Genomic DNA, 17988 nt, shown 5'->3' with positions numbered 1-17988 from the left:
GTTCATGCACAGAGTAGCATTTCAATAATGGCCTCAAATATACAAAATTGTATCTGTTGCTAAAGATTCAGCAACAGTGCAATGTTTACTGTATTTTCAACCCAACTGCTGATACTTTGCAATAGAATGTACGCTCCATTTAAAGAATGACGATTATGAAAGTGAAGAGCAATACCATTTTGTAAACTTACATGAATCCAAGGTTTAAAAAAAGTTGTAACTGCACAATATTCAAAGATTTAGCAATATGCTTTACTCAGCTTCATTTTTCTTTCCATATTAAAAGACATGTAACTTGAACATGTTAAAATACATTTTATCATTCTCTCTTAAAAACTATAAAAAAGGATGAAAAAGGTATTGTGCAAAAAGAGAATAATGGAAAGGTCACAACACAAAATTAATTTTGTAATAAGCTCACTGGAACTTCTCTGGTCCATGACTCTAAAGGTTCTTCATAAAAAGATGAACAGTACATTCCACTGGAGGTGCTGTGCACGAGATAATATTTTGACAAAACACAGTAAACATGTCTTAACATGGCACTTTTTTTTGCACTCAAATAAATTAAGAACAATAAAGAAATATTTGCCTATTTAGGGTCACTCTCCAATGAAAACTTCATAACCACAATGTTTAATACACATTTTCCAACTGTTGTGCATTAATTTTGGAACTCAGTACAATTAAGATGCATCAACATGTACTTGAGAGGTATATTTAATTGTACAATCATGATAAATAACCACTTTAAATACTACTGTACCACACAATTATTTGTCAAACTGTACAAGTATGCACAACATGTTTTAAAAAAACATTTGGCCCCATTAGTAATTACCACTGAAAAGAAAAATGCAGAATATGTCTGATTCATTTACAAAGCAATAAAAACCCAGGCAAAAGTTTCAGTGGCAAAGTTCATAAATCAGGAATTTTATATACATTATTAGTAAACAATCTGTGATATTTACAGACAACATTGACCATGAATTGCATTGTTACCTTTTACAACATCGCTCTATTCAGAGTTTTTCCAATCTTCACTGATCAAATTTGCTTTTTAGCAAAAATAATCAGTCACATGTGCATCATGTGTCCACTGCTGCAGAATGTCCGGATGCAGTCAATAAATAACTGCATGGTGTGATCAAATTCAAATAATGCATGTTACAATGGATTCTACACAGTCTGAGACATTGATGTAATTTGTTTTTTCTTGATTACTTTCCAAAGATCAAGCGGTGATGGCAGCTTAATTTTGTCCCTATTTTTGCTGTATATATTTAGAAAGATACCAAGGAGGACCACAAGACCTGACCATAAATAGCTTAAAAAGACAAAAAAAAAGTGCAATTAGTATTACTACAATTTGTAGAATCTACAGGCTCCTACCATAAAAGTTAAAGCTTAAACACTGAAATTGTATTTCAATATCAGTGAACACCAGAAGTTTCTGGTGCTAATCCACCTGATGTATTCCTAGATTGTCATGCACAAAAGTTGCATTCGTCTCCAAAATGAATGGAGACGACCAGAATTGGATCGGAGCAAACACAGACAATGTACAATGAAATGAGCTGACAAAATTGATCCAGACTAACTTCTGACCATAATAAAATACCAAAGGACAAATATAAAATGAGGTAGCTTGGAGAAAGTGTTGGGACTTATTCATTCCAAGGATAGGAAATGATGGGCTTGGTGACACCTTGAATGTGGACAGCAGCATTTGCACAATTAGTAGAGTTAGTATTACAAGGAGGCAGGAGTACTCAGCAGTGCAAAACTTGAAAAGACAGAAGAGCTGTAAGGGGGCATGCAACTGTCTTTCAGAAGAGAGGAGGCAGTACAGTGGAGGTAACCTCACTACACACAAATATGAATTGAAAGTTGTCTTCTAGTGTGGTAGTGTGGCCTGTTAACCTCTTTTGAGGACCAGTTTATCAGGCAGTTAATTGGAAGCAAGCTGACTCCCCATCCATATTTCAAGAATTTCATTGCATTCTGGAGGCCTCCTATTTTCATCTCCACAAACAGCTGAAAATCCCAGTTGTTGTGTCTCTTGAGAAATTGGTCAGAGTTATGGATAGGGCTTCAAACTAAATATTGGGGAGGAGGGATTGTGTTCAGTTGCATGGAAAATAATGGAAAAAGTTAAGGGTGGGGGAAGGGCTCAGAGGAGGTTATTAAATTTTCCAGAACAAGTAACAGAAAGAATGGAAAGCATCAGGAAACTAGTTTCAGTCACAACAGATGCTGGGACAATGAAAAGGAGGTAGTCAGCACAGGACAGAGGATGTTGTATTTAAATGCATGCAGTACATGAAATAAGATAAATGAGCTTCAAGTACAGATTAAAAGGCAGATGCAATGTTGTGGCTATCACAGATATGTGGCTGCAAGGGCATCAGGGTGAGAAATAAATATCCAAGGACACGTGTTGTATTGAAAGGAGATGGACAGAGGGTCGGGTTTGCCTTATTAGTAAGAAATGAAATTACATCAACAACAAGAAGTGATATCGGGTTGGAAGATGTATAGTTAGTGTGGGTCGAGTTGAGGAATTGCAAAAAAGAGAGAAGACCCAGATGGGATTTGTTTACAGGCCTTGTAACAGTAGTCAGGATATGGGGAAGAAAATAAATCAAAAAGAAATAGAAAAGGCATGTAACAAAGGCATTATTGCAATAATTGTGGGGCTCTTCAATATGCAGATGTACAAGGAAAACTAGATTGATAGCTGATCTCAAGAAAAGGAATTTATGAAATGCCTACAAGATGGCATTTTTTGGTGCAGCTTGTGGTACAATGTATTGGGGAACAGCAATTCTGGATTTGGTGATGTTTAATGAGGTGGTCTAGAAATATGGTGCCTAAGCTGAAGAAACTCCTAACGTGCAGTGACAATAATGTGATAGAATCTTTCCTGCAGTTTTTTTTGGGGGGGGTGGGTGGGGAGGGGGTGAAGAAGCTGGAATTGGATGTAATGGCATTACTACTGAGTAAAGGTAACCGTTAAGACATGAGGAAGGAGCTGGTCAGAGTTGGTTGGAAGAGGAGCCTAGCAGAGAAGGAGGAGCAGTAATAGCAGGAGTTTGAGGGTAATATGGGAGGCATGGCAGAATTTCATCCTAAGGAAGCAGCAGCATACTAAAGACAGGATGAGAAGGGAAGTCAGGGACTGGACAAAAGCAAAGGAAAAGTAGGTTGGTGGGAAGCCAGAGGAGTGGGAAGCCTTTAAAAACTAGAAGACAACTAAAATGAGCAGGAAGGAAAGAGATGATGAAATAAGAGTAAGCTAGCTAGTAATGTAAAAGAAGTTTGCATGAGTTTTTAGATATCTAAAAAAAGGTAAGAGAAAGGCAAGAACAGACATTGGACCACTGGAAAATGAGACTGGAATAATAGTAATGGGGAACAAAGAAATAGCAGGGAACTGAAGTGATACTTTGCATCAGTTTTTATAGTGATAAACACCAGCAGCATACCAGAACTTCAAGACAGTCACTGGCAGAGTTGAAGGTAGCGGCCATCACTAAGGAGAAGCTGAAAGATCGGAAGGTGGATAAATCACCCTAAGTGGGCTACACCCCAGAATTCTGAAGGAGCTAGCTGAGGAGATTGTAGAGACATTGGTTGTGAAATTTCAGGACAGACTGGATCGGGGAGACAGTAGAAAATAGCTAATTTAACACCACTCCCAGGGAGGGAGGGGGATAAAAGAGGAAACTATAGGCTGGTAGCCTGACCTCAGTTGTTGGTAAAATTTGAGTCCATTATTAAAGATGAGACTATGGAGTACTTGGAAGTGCATTGTAAGATAGGGCTAAGGGAGCATAGCTTCATCAACAGGAGAGCATGTCTGACAAATGTTTTAGAATTATTTGAGGAAGTAATAAGCAAGTCAGACATGAGAGCCACTGGATGTGATCTATTTTGATTTCCAGAAGGGCTTTGACAATGTGCCACACAGGAGGCTTCTAAATAAGATAAGAGACCATGGTCATAAAGGTTAGGTGCTGGCATGGATAGGGGATTAGCTAATTGGTAAAAGCAGAGATTAGGGATAAAGGGATCTTTTTCAGAATGGCAGCTGGTGACGGGTGGAGCTCTGCAGGAATCAGTGTTGGATCAACTATTCATGTCATATATTAACAATCTGAGGAAGAAGTGGTGAAGGTGCAGAAGGACTTGAACTGACTAGGAGAGTGGGCAAAGACCTGGCCGATGGAATACAATGTGGGAAAGTGCGATGTTAAGCACTTTTGAAGGAAAAATAGAAGCGCAGATTATTTTCAGAAATCTGAAATACAAGGGACTTGGGAGTCCTTGTTCAAACTCCTAGTTAACATGCAAGTTCAGTTAGGAAGGCAAATGCAATGCTGACATTCATTTCAAGAGGGCATGATGATAAGAGCAGAGATGAACTGCTGAGGCTGGACAAGGCTCTCAGTCAGCATTTGGAATACTGAGAGCAATTTTGGTGTACATATTTAAGGATGGTTGTGCTGGCCTTGGAGGGGATCCAGAGGTTTGCAAGAATGACCCCACGTATGAAAGGCTTGTCATATGAGAGCGGTTGAGGACTCTAAATCTGCACTCAATGGAGTTTAGAATAATGAAGAAGTGATCAGACTGAAGCTTACAGAATACTGAGAGGCCTCGATAGAGCAGACGTCGACAAACTGTTTCCACTTTTGGATGCAACTAAAATTAAAAGGGCATAGCCTAAGAGTGAAGGGATGACTTTTTAGAACTGAGGGAAGGATGAATTTCTTCAGCCAGAGGATGGTTAATTTGTGGAACTCACCTCCTTAGAGGGCTGTGGAGGTCAAATCATTGAGTGTATTTAAGACAGAGATTAATAGACTTTTGATTTGTAAGGAGAACAAGGGCTTTGGGAAGAAACCAGGAGAATGGGATTGAGAAATATATTAGCAATGATCGCATGGCAGAGCAGACATGATGGGCTGGATGGCCTAATTCTGCATCTATATCTTATGGCCCTTTGGGGCAGAAGGTTAATGCAGAAATTACAGGTAGGTGAGATTGATCTATGAAAACGCTTGACTATAGGGCATTGTTAAGCAACTGTTCAGTGGAACGACTGGACACGCTTAGGCAATGACTCGCAGTTATCATAAATGCATTACTACATTTCATCCACTATACAGAAGTTTATGCAATTTCAAACAATTAGCAAGCTACTTTGAGGCCATATTTGCATAAATTTTAGGTTTACTTACTGAAAAGTAAAAGGCTTTGCAAAGAAGAAAAATGATAGACCAATTGTCATTGCTTTTCTTCCAGTAGTTACTGCAAAAGAAACAAACATATGTTCACCTCTGCTCAGAAATATTTTATCTACTACAAACACAGCGGGGAGAAAAAGAATCAGGGAAGTAACTTTCTGAAAATTTGTATGTAATGTCGAATAAATGCCAAGTTTCAAATTAGTTAACAGACAATGGTCAATATAGGACTATGTTTGTCAAATGAATGAATAACATTACACAAAAATATTGGCAGCCTAGGGTACATCTAAAAAAAGCCACTGCATTTCTGACTTACAATAGCAGGTTCAACTATAACTGATTTCAACTCCAATTAAGTAGGTCAGCATTAGTTGGGTTGCATGATAAAAGAACATCAGGTTTTCCAACTCAGAAGGATGCACTCCAATTTAGTCTGCTTTTTAAAAACAATTACTGGGGTAATCTCTTGTGGCTTTAATGTATCAATAGATACTGTTATGACATGGAGTTGAACCCCTCTGTTAATTAAACTAAACACCCAGAAAAGCTCACCTTTCCTCACAATCTGTTAAAATATGAGTGACAGAGGACTCTCAAATTCCATTATTTAAAAAAATAACATTAACTTATTTTTTAACTCTAAAAGTGAACATTAAACAAAAGCTAGTCACAAAATTCTAAGCCTTCCCTTCTCTTAACTGCTTACTATCTGCTTCCAACTCTAAGAATATGCTGTTCCAATAATATTATTAAAATGATATCAATGTAATTTCAAAACCACATAGTTGCTATCTTCTTCTGTGTCTTCGCTCTTCCGGCTGCAATCTTCCTGGCTCGCCTACTTTCTTTCTACTATATATTTCACATGAAAAGATACTTTTGATAGAGAGTGTTTTCTAATTTCTTTGACAGCAAGATGTTAAGATGGGCAATTAGGTCTGCAGAAGTTTCTCTCTCTCTGACAGTTGTTCTCTAACCAATTTTCAAAGAAATCTGCATTCTTTTTTTTTTACTTTTCTCTTTTTTCCCCCCACACGACCGCCTAACTGCGGTAGTGCTTATTTTCCCCAGCACCCATGGTGTGTGTGTGCAGGTGTTAGACACAGTGAGAGACACACAAAGTGCACAAATCTTTATTTAATTTCCACCACCAGGAAAAATAGGAAAACACCCGAGTGGCCTCTGCATTCTTATATCTCCAACATCAGATCGTCTCATTGGCAAAACAATAATTCAAATGTGATTGGGTTTTAGCATTTTGAGGTGTAATTTAAACTGATTGGTTAAATTTGAATTGTTGTCAAAACAGCAACCAAAACTCAGGTATCCATTTCACAGCCAAATATTACACATTTCCATTTTTCCAGTACAATCTGAGACTGCCATCTCATCATATTCATAGGTACTTGTAATCTCTTTGTTCAGAACAGTATTTTCTCTCTCTTAAAAGATACAGCACACACCTTCAACTTCATAACAATACTAAAGACATACAAAACCTTATTCAGGAACCCCTAACTTTGGCCTACCTAAATTATATAAATAGAATACAAGAGGACAGAGGTAATACACATCCTTACTTACAAAATCCAAAATGCTGTTGACTGCTATTTCTTCATCTAGCTGTACCAATTATCTCCCAGATGACTCTTCATTCACACCCTTCTTATTTGGATTGGTTGCTGCCCAAAATGTATCATACCTTATCTATTTAAATTGCATATGCTAACCATTTGGCTATTTCATTGCTAAATTGTCCGTAGTGTTAGGTAAGGGGTAAATGTAGGGGTATGGGTGGGTTGCGCTTTGGCGGGTCGGTGTGGACTTGTTGGGCCGAAGGGCCTGTTTCCACACTAAGTCTAATCTAATCTAATTGTCCGCATAAGTCTTTGAAAATCCTCCTCAACATTTATAGTTACTTTTGCATTGTCAGCAGATTTCAAGATTCTACCCACAAGGTACAATTTGTGCTTTGGGTGTAATCTGGACATAAATTACTATCATACTGGTCCAGTTTTCAAATCATTCATTTATGGGATAAGGGCATCATAGACTCAGTAAGCCTTTATTACCCATACCCAAAGTTAAGTGACATGGGTCTAGAATAACATGCAGGCCAAAACAGAGAAGGACAGCACATTTTCTTCCCTAAAAAGGAAAAGTAGAGAATCAGCTGGGTTTTTATGACAATTGATAGCAGTTTGATGATCATCATTAACTCAACTATCTATTCCAGTTTTACGGAATTTAAATTTCACCATCTGCCATGGTGGGATTCAAACCCACGTCCTTGGAACATTAACCAGGGTTCTGGATTATTAATCCAGTAACATTATTACTAGGCCACTGCCTCCATCTGTAAAAACTGTTGCATTACAGGTAGATTTAAAAAGAGTAAACCAAATTATACTTTTATTAGGATAGCATAGTGGGCAAAACGTCTGATCACATTTTTTTCTGTTGAAACAACTACTTAAAAAAGGAACAATAACCATAAATGAGGGATATACTACCTGTTACAGCAACAAGTGCTCCAAAGAGTTTTATCAAAGCTAGTACAAAGGAAATTCCAAAATATCCAGTCAAGGAAAACATAAAGGCATAACCATATGTCTGCATAGGATGCTGCAAAACAAACAAGGAAATGAAAATCATGCATTACCAATATCTCTAGAAGCACAGATGACCTTGCACAGAGTTATAAACAGACATTGTGCATTTAAAAAAACTCAAAACTTGGACAAGCATCATTCTCTAAAGAGTGAACTTTTCAGGTTGTATACGTTGCGTGAAACAGCCATCCGTCCTTTTAGCTGCCAGGTTTTTTTTCCCTGAGGCCCAAGAAACCGACCCAGGGTTTTATTACATGCGGCATGCAGCTCAATTTTATATTTAAATGGACTAGTTGCTTTCTGAGAGAGGGATAGTTACCCAGTCCCCAGGTCTACTTTCATATGAGAAAGTTAGAAACTTTTCACCAGTCTATTTATGTATCTCCTCTGATTCTTTTGAATACTGTCTCTTAAAATGATACAAGGAAGAGGCAGGGGTTTACAAGAACAGATACCTAGAGTTGGTTGGTGAATATTATTGCACATGGGGCATAACAAAAGTGTAAACTAGGCAACAAAGAATGGATTGAGGCAACATGTAAGTAAAGAGAAATTGGAGACCATACAATGGTTATATAAATACACAATATTGTGGATGCTGGAAATCTGAAATGAATTCTGAAAAAACTCAGTGGGTCTGACAGCACATGTGGATAAAGAAACAGTGAGCTGCCATCGAGTTTGAGATGACTCTTCTTTGGAACTGAAGGATACTAGTAAATAATGTTGACAAAGGGAGATGAACAGTAAGTTGAACAGATGGTGGGGGCTTGAGAGAGTTAGCTCTCCCTAGAGTCAGTGATGCAGACAGTAATTAGTATATGTTTATTTGACAGGAATCTAGATCTGAATGTATCTTTGGCACATGATAAATGTTTAAAACAGGCATTGTATAGATCATGTTAAAAGCTTTGAAGTCATGGACTTTAGTAAGGCGTTTGATAAGGTTCCCCATTGTGGACCAATGAAGAAAGTGAAGTCACAGGGAGTGCAGGGTGTTCTAGCTAGATGGATAAAGAACTGATTAAACAACAGGAGACAGAGTAGTAGTTGAAGGGAGTTTCTCCAAATCGAGAAAGGTGACTAGAGGTGTTCCACAGGGCTCAGTATTGGGGCCACTGTTGTTTGTAATATACAGAAATGATCTAGAAAAAGGCACTGTTGGTATGATTAGCAAGTTTGCAGATGACACAAAGATTGGTGGAGTGGCAGAAAGCATAAGGGACTGTCAGAGAATACAGGAGGATATACATAGACTGGAGAGAGTTGGGCAGAAAAGTGGCAGATAGCTTTCAATCCAGACAAATGAGGTGATGCATTTAGGCAAGTCTAATTCTGGAGCGAATTATACAATGAATGGAAGAGCCTTGGGAAAAGTTGATGGACAGAAAGATCTGGGAGTGCAAGTCCATTGTACCCTGAAGGTTGCTGCACAGGTGGATAGAGTGGTCAAGAAGGCATACAGTATGCTTACCTTCATCGGACGGGGTATTGAGTATAAGAGCTAGCAAGTCATGTTAAAATTGTACAAGACATTGGTTTGGCCGCACTTAGAATACTGTGTTCAGTTCTGGGTGCCACATTACCAAAAGGATGTGGATGCTTTGAAGAGGGTGCAGAGAAGGTTTCAAGGATGTTGCCTGGTATGGAAGGTGCTAGCCATGAAGAGAAGTGGAGTAGGTTAGGTTTATTTTCACTAGAAAAAAGGAAATTGAGGGGGGACCTGATTGAGGTTTACAAAATCATGAAGGGCATAGACAGGGTGGATAGAGACAAGCTTTTTCCCAGGCTGAAGGATTTAATAACGAGAGGTCATGCTTTCAAGGTGAGAGGTGGAAAGTTTAAGGGGGTTACTTGTGGTAAGTACTTCACACAGAGTGGTGGGCGTTTGGAACGTGTTGCCAGCAGAGGTGGTAGAGACAGGCACGGTAGATTCATTTAAGATGCGTCTGGACAGATGCACGAGTAGTTGGGGAGCAGAGGGATACAGATGCTTAGGAATTGACCTACAGGTTTAGACCATACATTTGGATCTGCTCAGGCTTGGAGGGCTGAAGGGCCTGTTCCTGGGCTGTAAATTTTCTTTCTTCTTTCTTATTGAATATTATGACATTAAAAGTGGCTCAACAGTAGAATAAGGACAATTCGAGGGATGTGCTCAAAAAGCAATTATAGCAAGTGAAATGCTGAAAATTGCATTAACAATCCTATTGAGCAGGGATGTTCAATATTGAACAGGTTATCAACAATATATTTATAAATCACAAAGAGATATTAATTGCAATACAATCCATATAAAACAAGCTACTTTTGCCTTATCCAATAGGATGCATGACTGCACAAATTTAAGGAACGTGAAATGACTGAAAGCTAAATATGCAGAAGTCACAATCTACAGGCAGCACAGTAGTTCAGTGGTTAGCCCTGCTGCATCACAGTGCCATACACCCAGATTTGATTCCATCCTCAGGCAAATGTCGGTGTTTATGTGGGTTTCCGCCCACAGTCCAAAGATGTGTAAATTAGGTGGATTGGCCAAACTAAATTGCCTGTAGCATTCAGGATTAGGGGAAACAGTTACAGAGACAGGGTAGTGGGGTGGGTCTGGGTGGGCTGATCTTTGGAGGGTTGGTGTGGTCTGTTGGGTCGAATTACCTGTTTTCACACTGTTGGGATCTATGCCAGAATTAATAGGAGATCTTTATCTAAAAAGTTTACTAAAATATTCATGAATCATATTTACTGTGGGCTTAGAGTCATAGAGATGTACAGCATGGAAACAGACCCTTACGTCCAACCCGTCCATGCCAACCAAATATCCCAACCCAATCTAGTCCCAACTGCCATCACTCGGCCCATATCCTTCCTATTCATGTACCCATCCAAATGCCTCTTAAATGTTGCAATTGTACCAGCCTCCATCACTTTCTCTAGCAGCTCATTCCATACACGTACCACCCTGTGTGAAAAAGTTGCCCCTTAGATGCCTTTTATATCTTTCCCCTTTCACTCTACACCTCTGCCCTCTAGTTCTGGACTCCCCCACCCCAGGGAAAAGACTTTGCCTATTTACCTTATCCATGCCCCTCGTAATTGTGTAAACCTCTATAAAGTCACCCCTCAGCCTCCGACGCTCCAGGGAAAACATTCCCAGCCTGTTCAACTTCTCCCTATAGCTCAAATCCTCCAATCCTGGCAACATACTCATAAATCCCTTCTGAACTCTTTCAAGTTTCACAACACCTTTCCAATAGGAAGGAGGCCAAAATTGCATGCAATATTCCAACAGTGGCCTAACCAATGTCCTGTACAGCCGCAACATGACCTCCCAACTCCTGTACTCAATACTCTGACCAATAAAAAGAAAGCATACCAAACGCTTTCTTCACTATCCTATCTACCTGCGACTCCACTTTCAAGGAGCTATGAACCTGCATTCCAAGGTCTCTTTGTTCAGCAATACTCCCTGTGACCTTATCATTAAGGTGTATAAGTCCTGCTAAGATTTGCTTTCCCAAAATGCAGCACCTCGCATTTATCTGAATTAAACTCCATCTGCCACTTCTCAGACCACTGGCCCATCTGGTCAAGATCCTGTTGTAATCTAAGGTAATATTCTTCGCTTCCACTACACCTCCAAATTTTGGTGTCATCTGCAAACTTACTAACTGTACCTCTTATGCTCACATCCAAGTCATTTATGCAAGTGATAAAAATTACAGGACCCAGCACCGATCCTTGTGGCAGTCCACTGGTCACAGGCCTCCAGTCTGAAAAACAAACCTCCACCACCACCCTCTGTCTCTTACCTTTGAGCCAGTTCTGTAGTCCATATAGATCACATCTAACCCCTGCCCTTATCAATCCTCTTTATTACTTCTTCAAAAAACTCAATCAAGTTTGTGAGACATGATTTCCCACGCACAAAGCCATGTTGACTATCCCTAATCAGTCCTTGCCTTTCCAAATACATGCACATTCTATCCCTCAGGATTCCCTCCAACAACTTGCTCACGACCGAGGTCAGGCTCACTGGTCTATAGTTCCCTGGCTTGTCCTTACCACCCTTCTTAAACAGTGGCACCACGTTAGCCAACCTCTAGTCTACCGATACCTCACCTGTGACGAACGATGATACAAATATCTCAGCAAGAGGCCCAGCAATCACTTCTTTCGCTTCCCACAGAGTTCTAGGGTACATCTGATGAGGTCCTGATATTTGTTGTGGTTCTGCTCGCCGAGCTGGAAGTTTTTGCTGCAAACGTTTCGTTCCCTGGCTAGGGAACATCATCAGTGCTGTTGGAGCCTCGTGTGAAGCGCTGCTTTGATGTTTCTTCCGGTATTTATATTGGTTTGTTCTTGCCGTTTCCGGGAACGGCAAGAACATCCATTAACAGACACATCGACCTGGACCCCACATACAAATCACTGCAGCTGAAACTGACACCCGGAAGCAGCAAGAACAAACCAATATAAATACCGGAAGAAACATCAAAGCAGCGCTTCACACGAGGCTCCAACAGCACTGATGATGTTCCCTAGCCAGGGAACGAAACGTTTGCAGCAAAAACTTCCAGCTTGGCGAGCAGAACCACAACAACGGACACCCGAGCTACAAATCTTCAATCAGGTCCTGATATTTATCCACCTTTAACCGTTCCAAGACATCCAGCACTTCCTCCTCTGTAATATGGACATTTTTCAAGATGTCACCATCTATTTCCCTCTATTCTATATCTTCCATGTCCGGCTCCACAGTAAAAACTGATGCAAAATTCTTGTTTAATATCTTAACCACCCCCTGTGGCTGGACACAAAGTCTGCCTTGCTGATTTTTGAGAGGCCCCATTTTCTCCCTAGTTATCCTTTTGTCCTTAATGTATTTGTAAAAACCCTTTGGATTTAACATTAATACTGTACAAATAGAAATTTTCACAAGTACTTCAAACCATTGATCTTTTGATACATTTGAAGGACAGACCTAAACATTGTAATTTGCTTTCTACATGCTTTTATAAAATGATTTCCTAAGGAAGCGTAATGGTATTAAATAAACTATTTCTTAAATCCAAAATTGTAGATTTATTCTTATTGCAGAATTATTTCAGCCAATATCTTTTAAACAGTTGTCTCAGTGGCCTTACAATTGTTTAAATGAATTTAGCTTATTTAACATATTATATCTAATATAGAATTTTTATTGTATGATACTTGTAATTGGAAACACCTTACATTAAATATTTTACTTCTGTTCAATGAAAACTAAATCTTTAAAATATGTGCACTTCACAATTATTACTTAAAATGTGAGAAATGCACTAAACTGTACAACCTTTCGAGATTTGCCCAAAACACCCTTCCTGCAGATAAACCATCAGAGGGACTTAATGATGGAGTTTTTCATGGTGTTCAGATTTAGACCACATTAAAATCTTTGAACACTTAATCATTTGTGAACAATTATTGGAATCTTGAATTTATTTTCACATTAACAAAATATCACTTAAAGGCTTTGCTTGTATGGGAGTTACCTTGATAGAGTGAAACCATATTTACCATTAACAGCAGAAAAATCTTGCTTATTTCCCAGTCTATATACAACTAATTGTTCTGATTTGAGATTTCAGTTCTTGATCTGACTTACTATCCAAATTTTTTTTTGCCAAGTGTACTAAGACAGAAAACAAAGAACTGCAGATACTGTAAACTTGAAACAAAAACAAAAACAGAAATGGTTGGAGAAACCTAGCAGGCTTGGCAGCATCTATGGAAAGTATTCTGAAGAATGGTCACTGGATCCAAAATATTGATTTTGCTTACTATCCATAGCTGCTGTCACACCTACTGAATTTCTACAGCATTTTCTGTTCTATGGCAGAAGTCAGCTTCAGGGGCTAGGATGCCTTCTTCAAAAACTGAGGATTCTTCTACACAAATAAAATCTAGCTTCACATATTTAATATGGCCATTTGAATAAATGTACTTGAAGGCTGTCAGTATTAATGCAGTCTTGTAATAAAACAAATTAGTGTACTCTGTAGTGAGATTGATAAGGTTAGGAAGATTACAAAATGAAAATAATGCACTATTAAACTAAATCACTAATATTATTATGCAATCCACTCAAGCTGAATAAAATGGTCCCCATGACTAGTGACACTCCATTTCAATTGAAATGTTGTAGTTGGGCAAAATAGAATGAATGGTTAGGATTAAAAAAGTACTAAAGATAGATTCTGGATTTAGGAGTTCAACTAGTTTTTAAAACATTCATTCATGTAGGCATTGCTGGCTAGGCCAGCATTTATTGCCCATTCATAACTGCCCAAAGAGCAGTTAAGAGTCAACCATATTGCTGTGGATCTGGAGTCATGTGTGGACTAGACAAGAGAAGGATGGCAGATTTTCTGAAAGAACATTAGTGAACAAGATAGGTTTTTCTAACAATCAGCAGTGTTTATATGGTTGACATTGGGCTAATTTTTTTATTGAATTTAAATTGCATTGTGGTGAATATCCACAGAACATTAGGCTAGGGTTATGGATTACTAGCACAGAGACTTTACCATTACATCACTGCCTTCCCATGAGTTTGTTATTAAGTCATAATTTGTCCAATTGGATGACTTTAAATGTTGCAAAATGAAATGTTATTTTTGTTGGAACTTACTGAACAGATTTAAAAGTACAAATCAGTAAAGAGTACAATGTTGAACATACTTACCCTTGAACAAAAGACAAAAGCAGGGCCCAGTCCTCGGGTGCAAAACAAACCCGTTAATATATATAGAAAGCCTATAGAGTAGGAATATAAAACCTAGGAGCAAAAGGAGACAAATATGTACGTCATTGACTCAGGATGTGCAGAAAGGAGGAGGTTTTACAAGCATACTGCCATAATTAACCAGAGGATGTAAAAGTAATAAATCATATGCAGCAAAGATCACAAATGGCAAACAGTTAGAATTATTTGAGCACTAAATTGTTAAGAGCACAAAAAACAGTGATTCTTCTTACAAGTCTGCCAATTAAAATATTCTATAACCATCATAGAATATTTGTGTTTAATAATGGTCATTTATTTAACCACATGCACTGTAATGGGCTTCCGATATAAATCTTAATCCTACATAATCATAACATAAAAGATACTATGTATAAAAAGTGCCTTACAAACATTTGAATGAGGGGCAGAAGCAAGCCATTCAGCTCAGTGACAGTAGTGGCGACCAAAATAGCACTGCAAGCCTCTAAACACCACCTACACTTTTACTTTTGAATATGGTGCCTTAGATATTGCCCACCATTAACACTGCTCTAAACTGCAGACTTACTGCAGGGTCTCTGTAGCCAGTTCACAGTTTTCCTTTAATGCTGAAGATCCAGAATCATCCTGAGAGTACTCAGAGGTGAAAAGACAAAAACAATATATGGATAGAAGAGGCAGGAAGGTACGTTGTAGATTTGTTTGTGGGTGACCAGTGGACTAAATATTATGACTCTCCTTACATGCTCATATCTTTTGCGGAATTAGTCTCATTCTGATAGATTAGACAAAAGGAATGGTTTACAAAATAGATTGAAAGTAAATCAGTATAGGGAAAGAACAGATGAATATTTAGAAACAAATCTAAAGGACAAGTTTCTTCAATCACTGGTACAGACCAGGTTAATTTCTATTTGTCAGTAGCATTTTCAGCTAACAGCAGAATCACTGTTTTGTTTTTTAGAATGGCTTCTAAGCCTCAAATATTGATGCAAGGAACTTCTAAAAATATTGAATGCATGATTGTTTGACAATGTTGCAAGGCAATCAATTAGACTGTCTTCAACTGGAATTCCAACAAATAAGAGACTGATTACTTATTTTTAAAAAAAGTGAAACAATCATTTAGAATAAACTCAAAAAAAACTCATCCTTTCAGGGTTCAATTTAATTAAGGTTCATGTCTTTTGATTTGCAGAATTGTTTAGTCATGTTAAAGTTTAGGTGCTTTTTTATCTTTGCTACATATATCCAATAACAGAATTTCTCAATCTGTGCCAACAGACCAGAAAAGTTTAAGTATTTGAAGAATGATGTTCTGTAAAAATTCAGTGTTGATTAACATTCTTGCATCTATCAACCATTGAACCAAGGGCATCAACATTATCAGTGAGTTCAAGGCACAGTTCGGGAGTAACAGCATGCACAATGCCTGGGTTACCACAAACAAATACTACCCCAAGTTTGGGACTGCAGCTGTGGCAATGATGGTTTTCGAAAGGTAAGTTATTGTCATAGAATAGAAATTGTGGGGTAAGGGAGGAAAAGAAACAATTGCTCAAGTAGTAAGTAATATTTTACAAAATTAGAAAAATCAATCCCGACTCAGGCGACTGTGTGGAGTTTGCACGTTCTCCCCGTGTCTGCGTGGGTTTCCTCCGGGTGCTCCGGTTTCCTCCCACAGTCCAAAGATGTGCGGGTCAGGTGAATTGGCCATGCTAAATTGCCCGTAGTGTTAAGTAAGGGGTATATGTAGGGGTATGGGTGGGTTGCGCTTCGGCAGGTCGGTGTGGACTTGTTGGGCCGAAGGGCCTGTTTCCACACTAAGTAATCTAATCTAATCTTTATTTTGAGCTACTGAACAATTAAGAAAATGTGCGATGATGGTAAAAATTGACTATCAAATTGCTTTCCATCACAAGATTTTAATACCCAGTTTCTTTGAGAAGCAAAAATCAGAATTGTTACAGCGATGATGGCCATTTGGCTCAAAACATCTCCGCTAGATCTCTGTACGAGCATCATGATTTAGTGTCACCCTCCCTGTTGTTTTGGTTTAAAAAAATCATCTAATGCATCTTGATGGACTGCAATGGTTTTGTAACAAAATATTAAATTTAAAGATGGCTGCAGTGAGTACCCAATTAAGGTTGAACCAGCTCATGAATGTGTAAACACAAAATCAGTCTGAATCAAAATTAACATGGTTATAAAAGAGCATTGAACTCAGACCTGTACCTCTGATTTACACCTTTCTGGGCAAGTTTCACATAAAGATCAATGTCACCTACAGATTATCTAGCTCAGAAAAACATCAAGCTAAGAAATGAACTGTATGGTAGGCAACTGCTTTTAGGCAGAGCAGAGAGGCAAAAAAAAAAGGATTTGTAATAATAAAACTGGAAGATGTTTCTCCCTCCTTTGCCTGTCTTCCTTTTAGAAAGCAACATCTGATGAGAAACAAATCAGAGAAACACTCATTCATTGAAAATTCAGAGATAATTACAAGTTTTGCTACAGCTGATGATACAAATCATTGAATAAACTACCACAGTCTCAGGCTAAAACCTAAACACTTCAAGAACTCTATGCACTTTTGAACTGCATTTTCTTTTATCTTCTTGTCTGTTCTAGGCTCTTTTCTTAAACATTATATCTGCATTTTTCTTTCTGTTGTTGCGTTTTATTATTTTTCTGATGTGGGAGAAAGCTATAAATTTTTTTCTTGCAGTCAAGCAAAGCTTATAATTAGCTTCTTAATCATACACTGGAAAACTACATTTTACTTAAACTGTGATGTAGCTGCATTCTGAAAGGAATTAAAAGTTGTTGTTGTAGCCAACTAAACAGGAGATGCTAAACAAGAAGGAAATGGATTCATCCCTCAGCTGGTCAAAAACAAAAATTATTGGCAGCAAGGGGGAACACTCTCCATAACATACATCGGGGAGAATCTTCCTGAATTGCAATAATGTTGATAGTATGATTAGAATTATCAATCCAGTATTTTTCAAGTTTATCATAATTCGGAATTGAACAGGAGTTATTCATTTAATTCTTCAGAACTATTTATGCAAGATTGTCGAATTTGAATGAACTCATACTTAGTCTACTTCATTGTACATTATCAGTCATTGTTCACTAGATGGAAATTAGGTTATTACATTATAAAACAACCAAGGATTTTAACCAGAGTTAACCTGTCTTATATTGACTTTTTAAAAAGTCATTAATAGGAAACCGGGTCATTGGCATTATTGCCTGCTGCTTGGTGCCCTTGAAAAGGTTGGGGGTGAGCTGTATTCATGAACTGCTGCAGTCCATGTGTTATTGAGGAAGAAATGCCAGGGAT

The 17988-nt window shown here is 38.3% G+C and overlaps 1 protein-coding gene across 3 annotated transcripts in view; it reads right to left on the bottom strand.

Annotated features, from left to right (window-relative positions):
* Window positions 1-230: 230 nt before the first annotated feature.
* Window positions 231-17988, bottom strand: part of slc35b3 (solute carrier family 35 member B3) — a 106136-nt gene continuing 88378 nt past the window's right edge. For all 3 annotated transcript variants that reach the window (XM_060823144.1, XM_060823146.1, XM_060823147.1), the window contains 4 exons: window positions 14595-14687; window positions 7772-7883; window positions 5250-5319; window positions 231-1330 (listed from right to left, as the gene is read on the bottom strand). In XM_060823144.1, the coding sequence (XP_060679127.1) occupies window positions 1183-1330; window positions 5250-5319; window positions 7772-7883; window positions 14595-14687 (423 nt within the window). In that variant the 3' untranslated portion in view covers window positions 231-1182. The remainder of the gene's footprint in view (window positions 1331-5249; window positions 5320-7771; window positions 7884-14594; window positions 14688-17988) is intronic.

This window comes from Hemiscyllium ocellatum, chromosome 4 (genome assembly GCF_020745735.1).
Source record: "Hemiscyllium ocellatum isolate sHemOce1 chromosome 4, sHemOce1.pat.X.cur, whole genome shotgun sequence".
NCBI lineage: Eukaryota > Metazoa > Chordata > Chondrichthyes > Orectolobiformes > Hemiscylliidae > Hemiscyllium > Hemiscyllium ocellatum.
The sequence above is the reverse complement of the archived record's forward strand: the minus strand, read 5'-3'. Positions and strand labels throughout refer to the sequence as shown.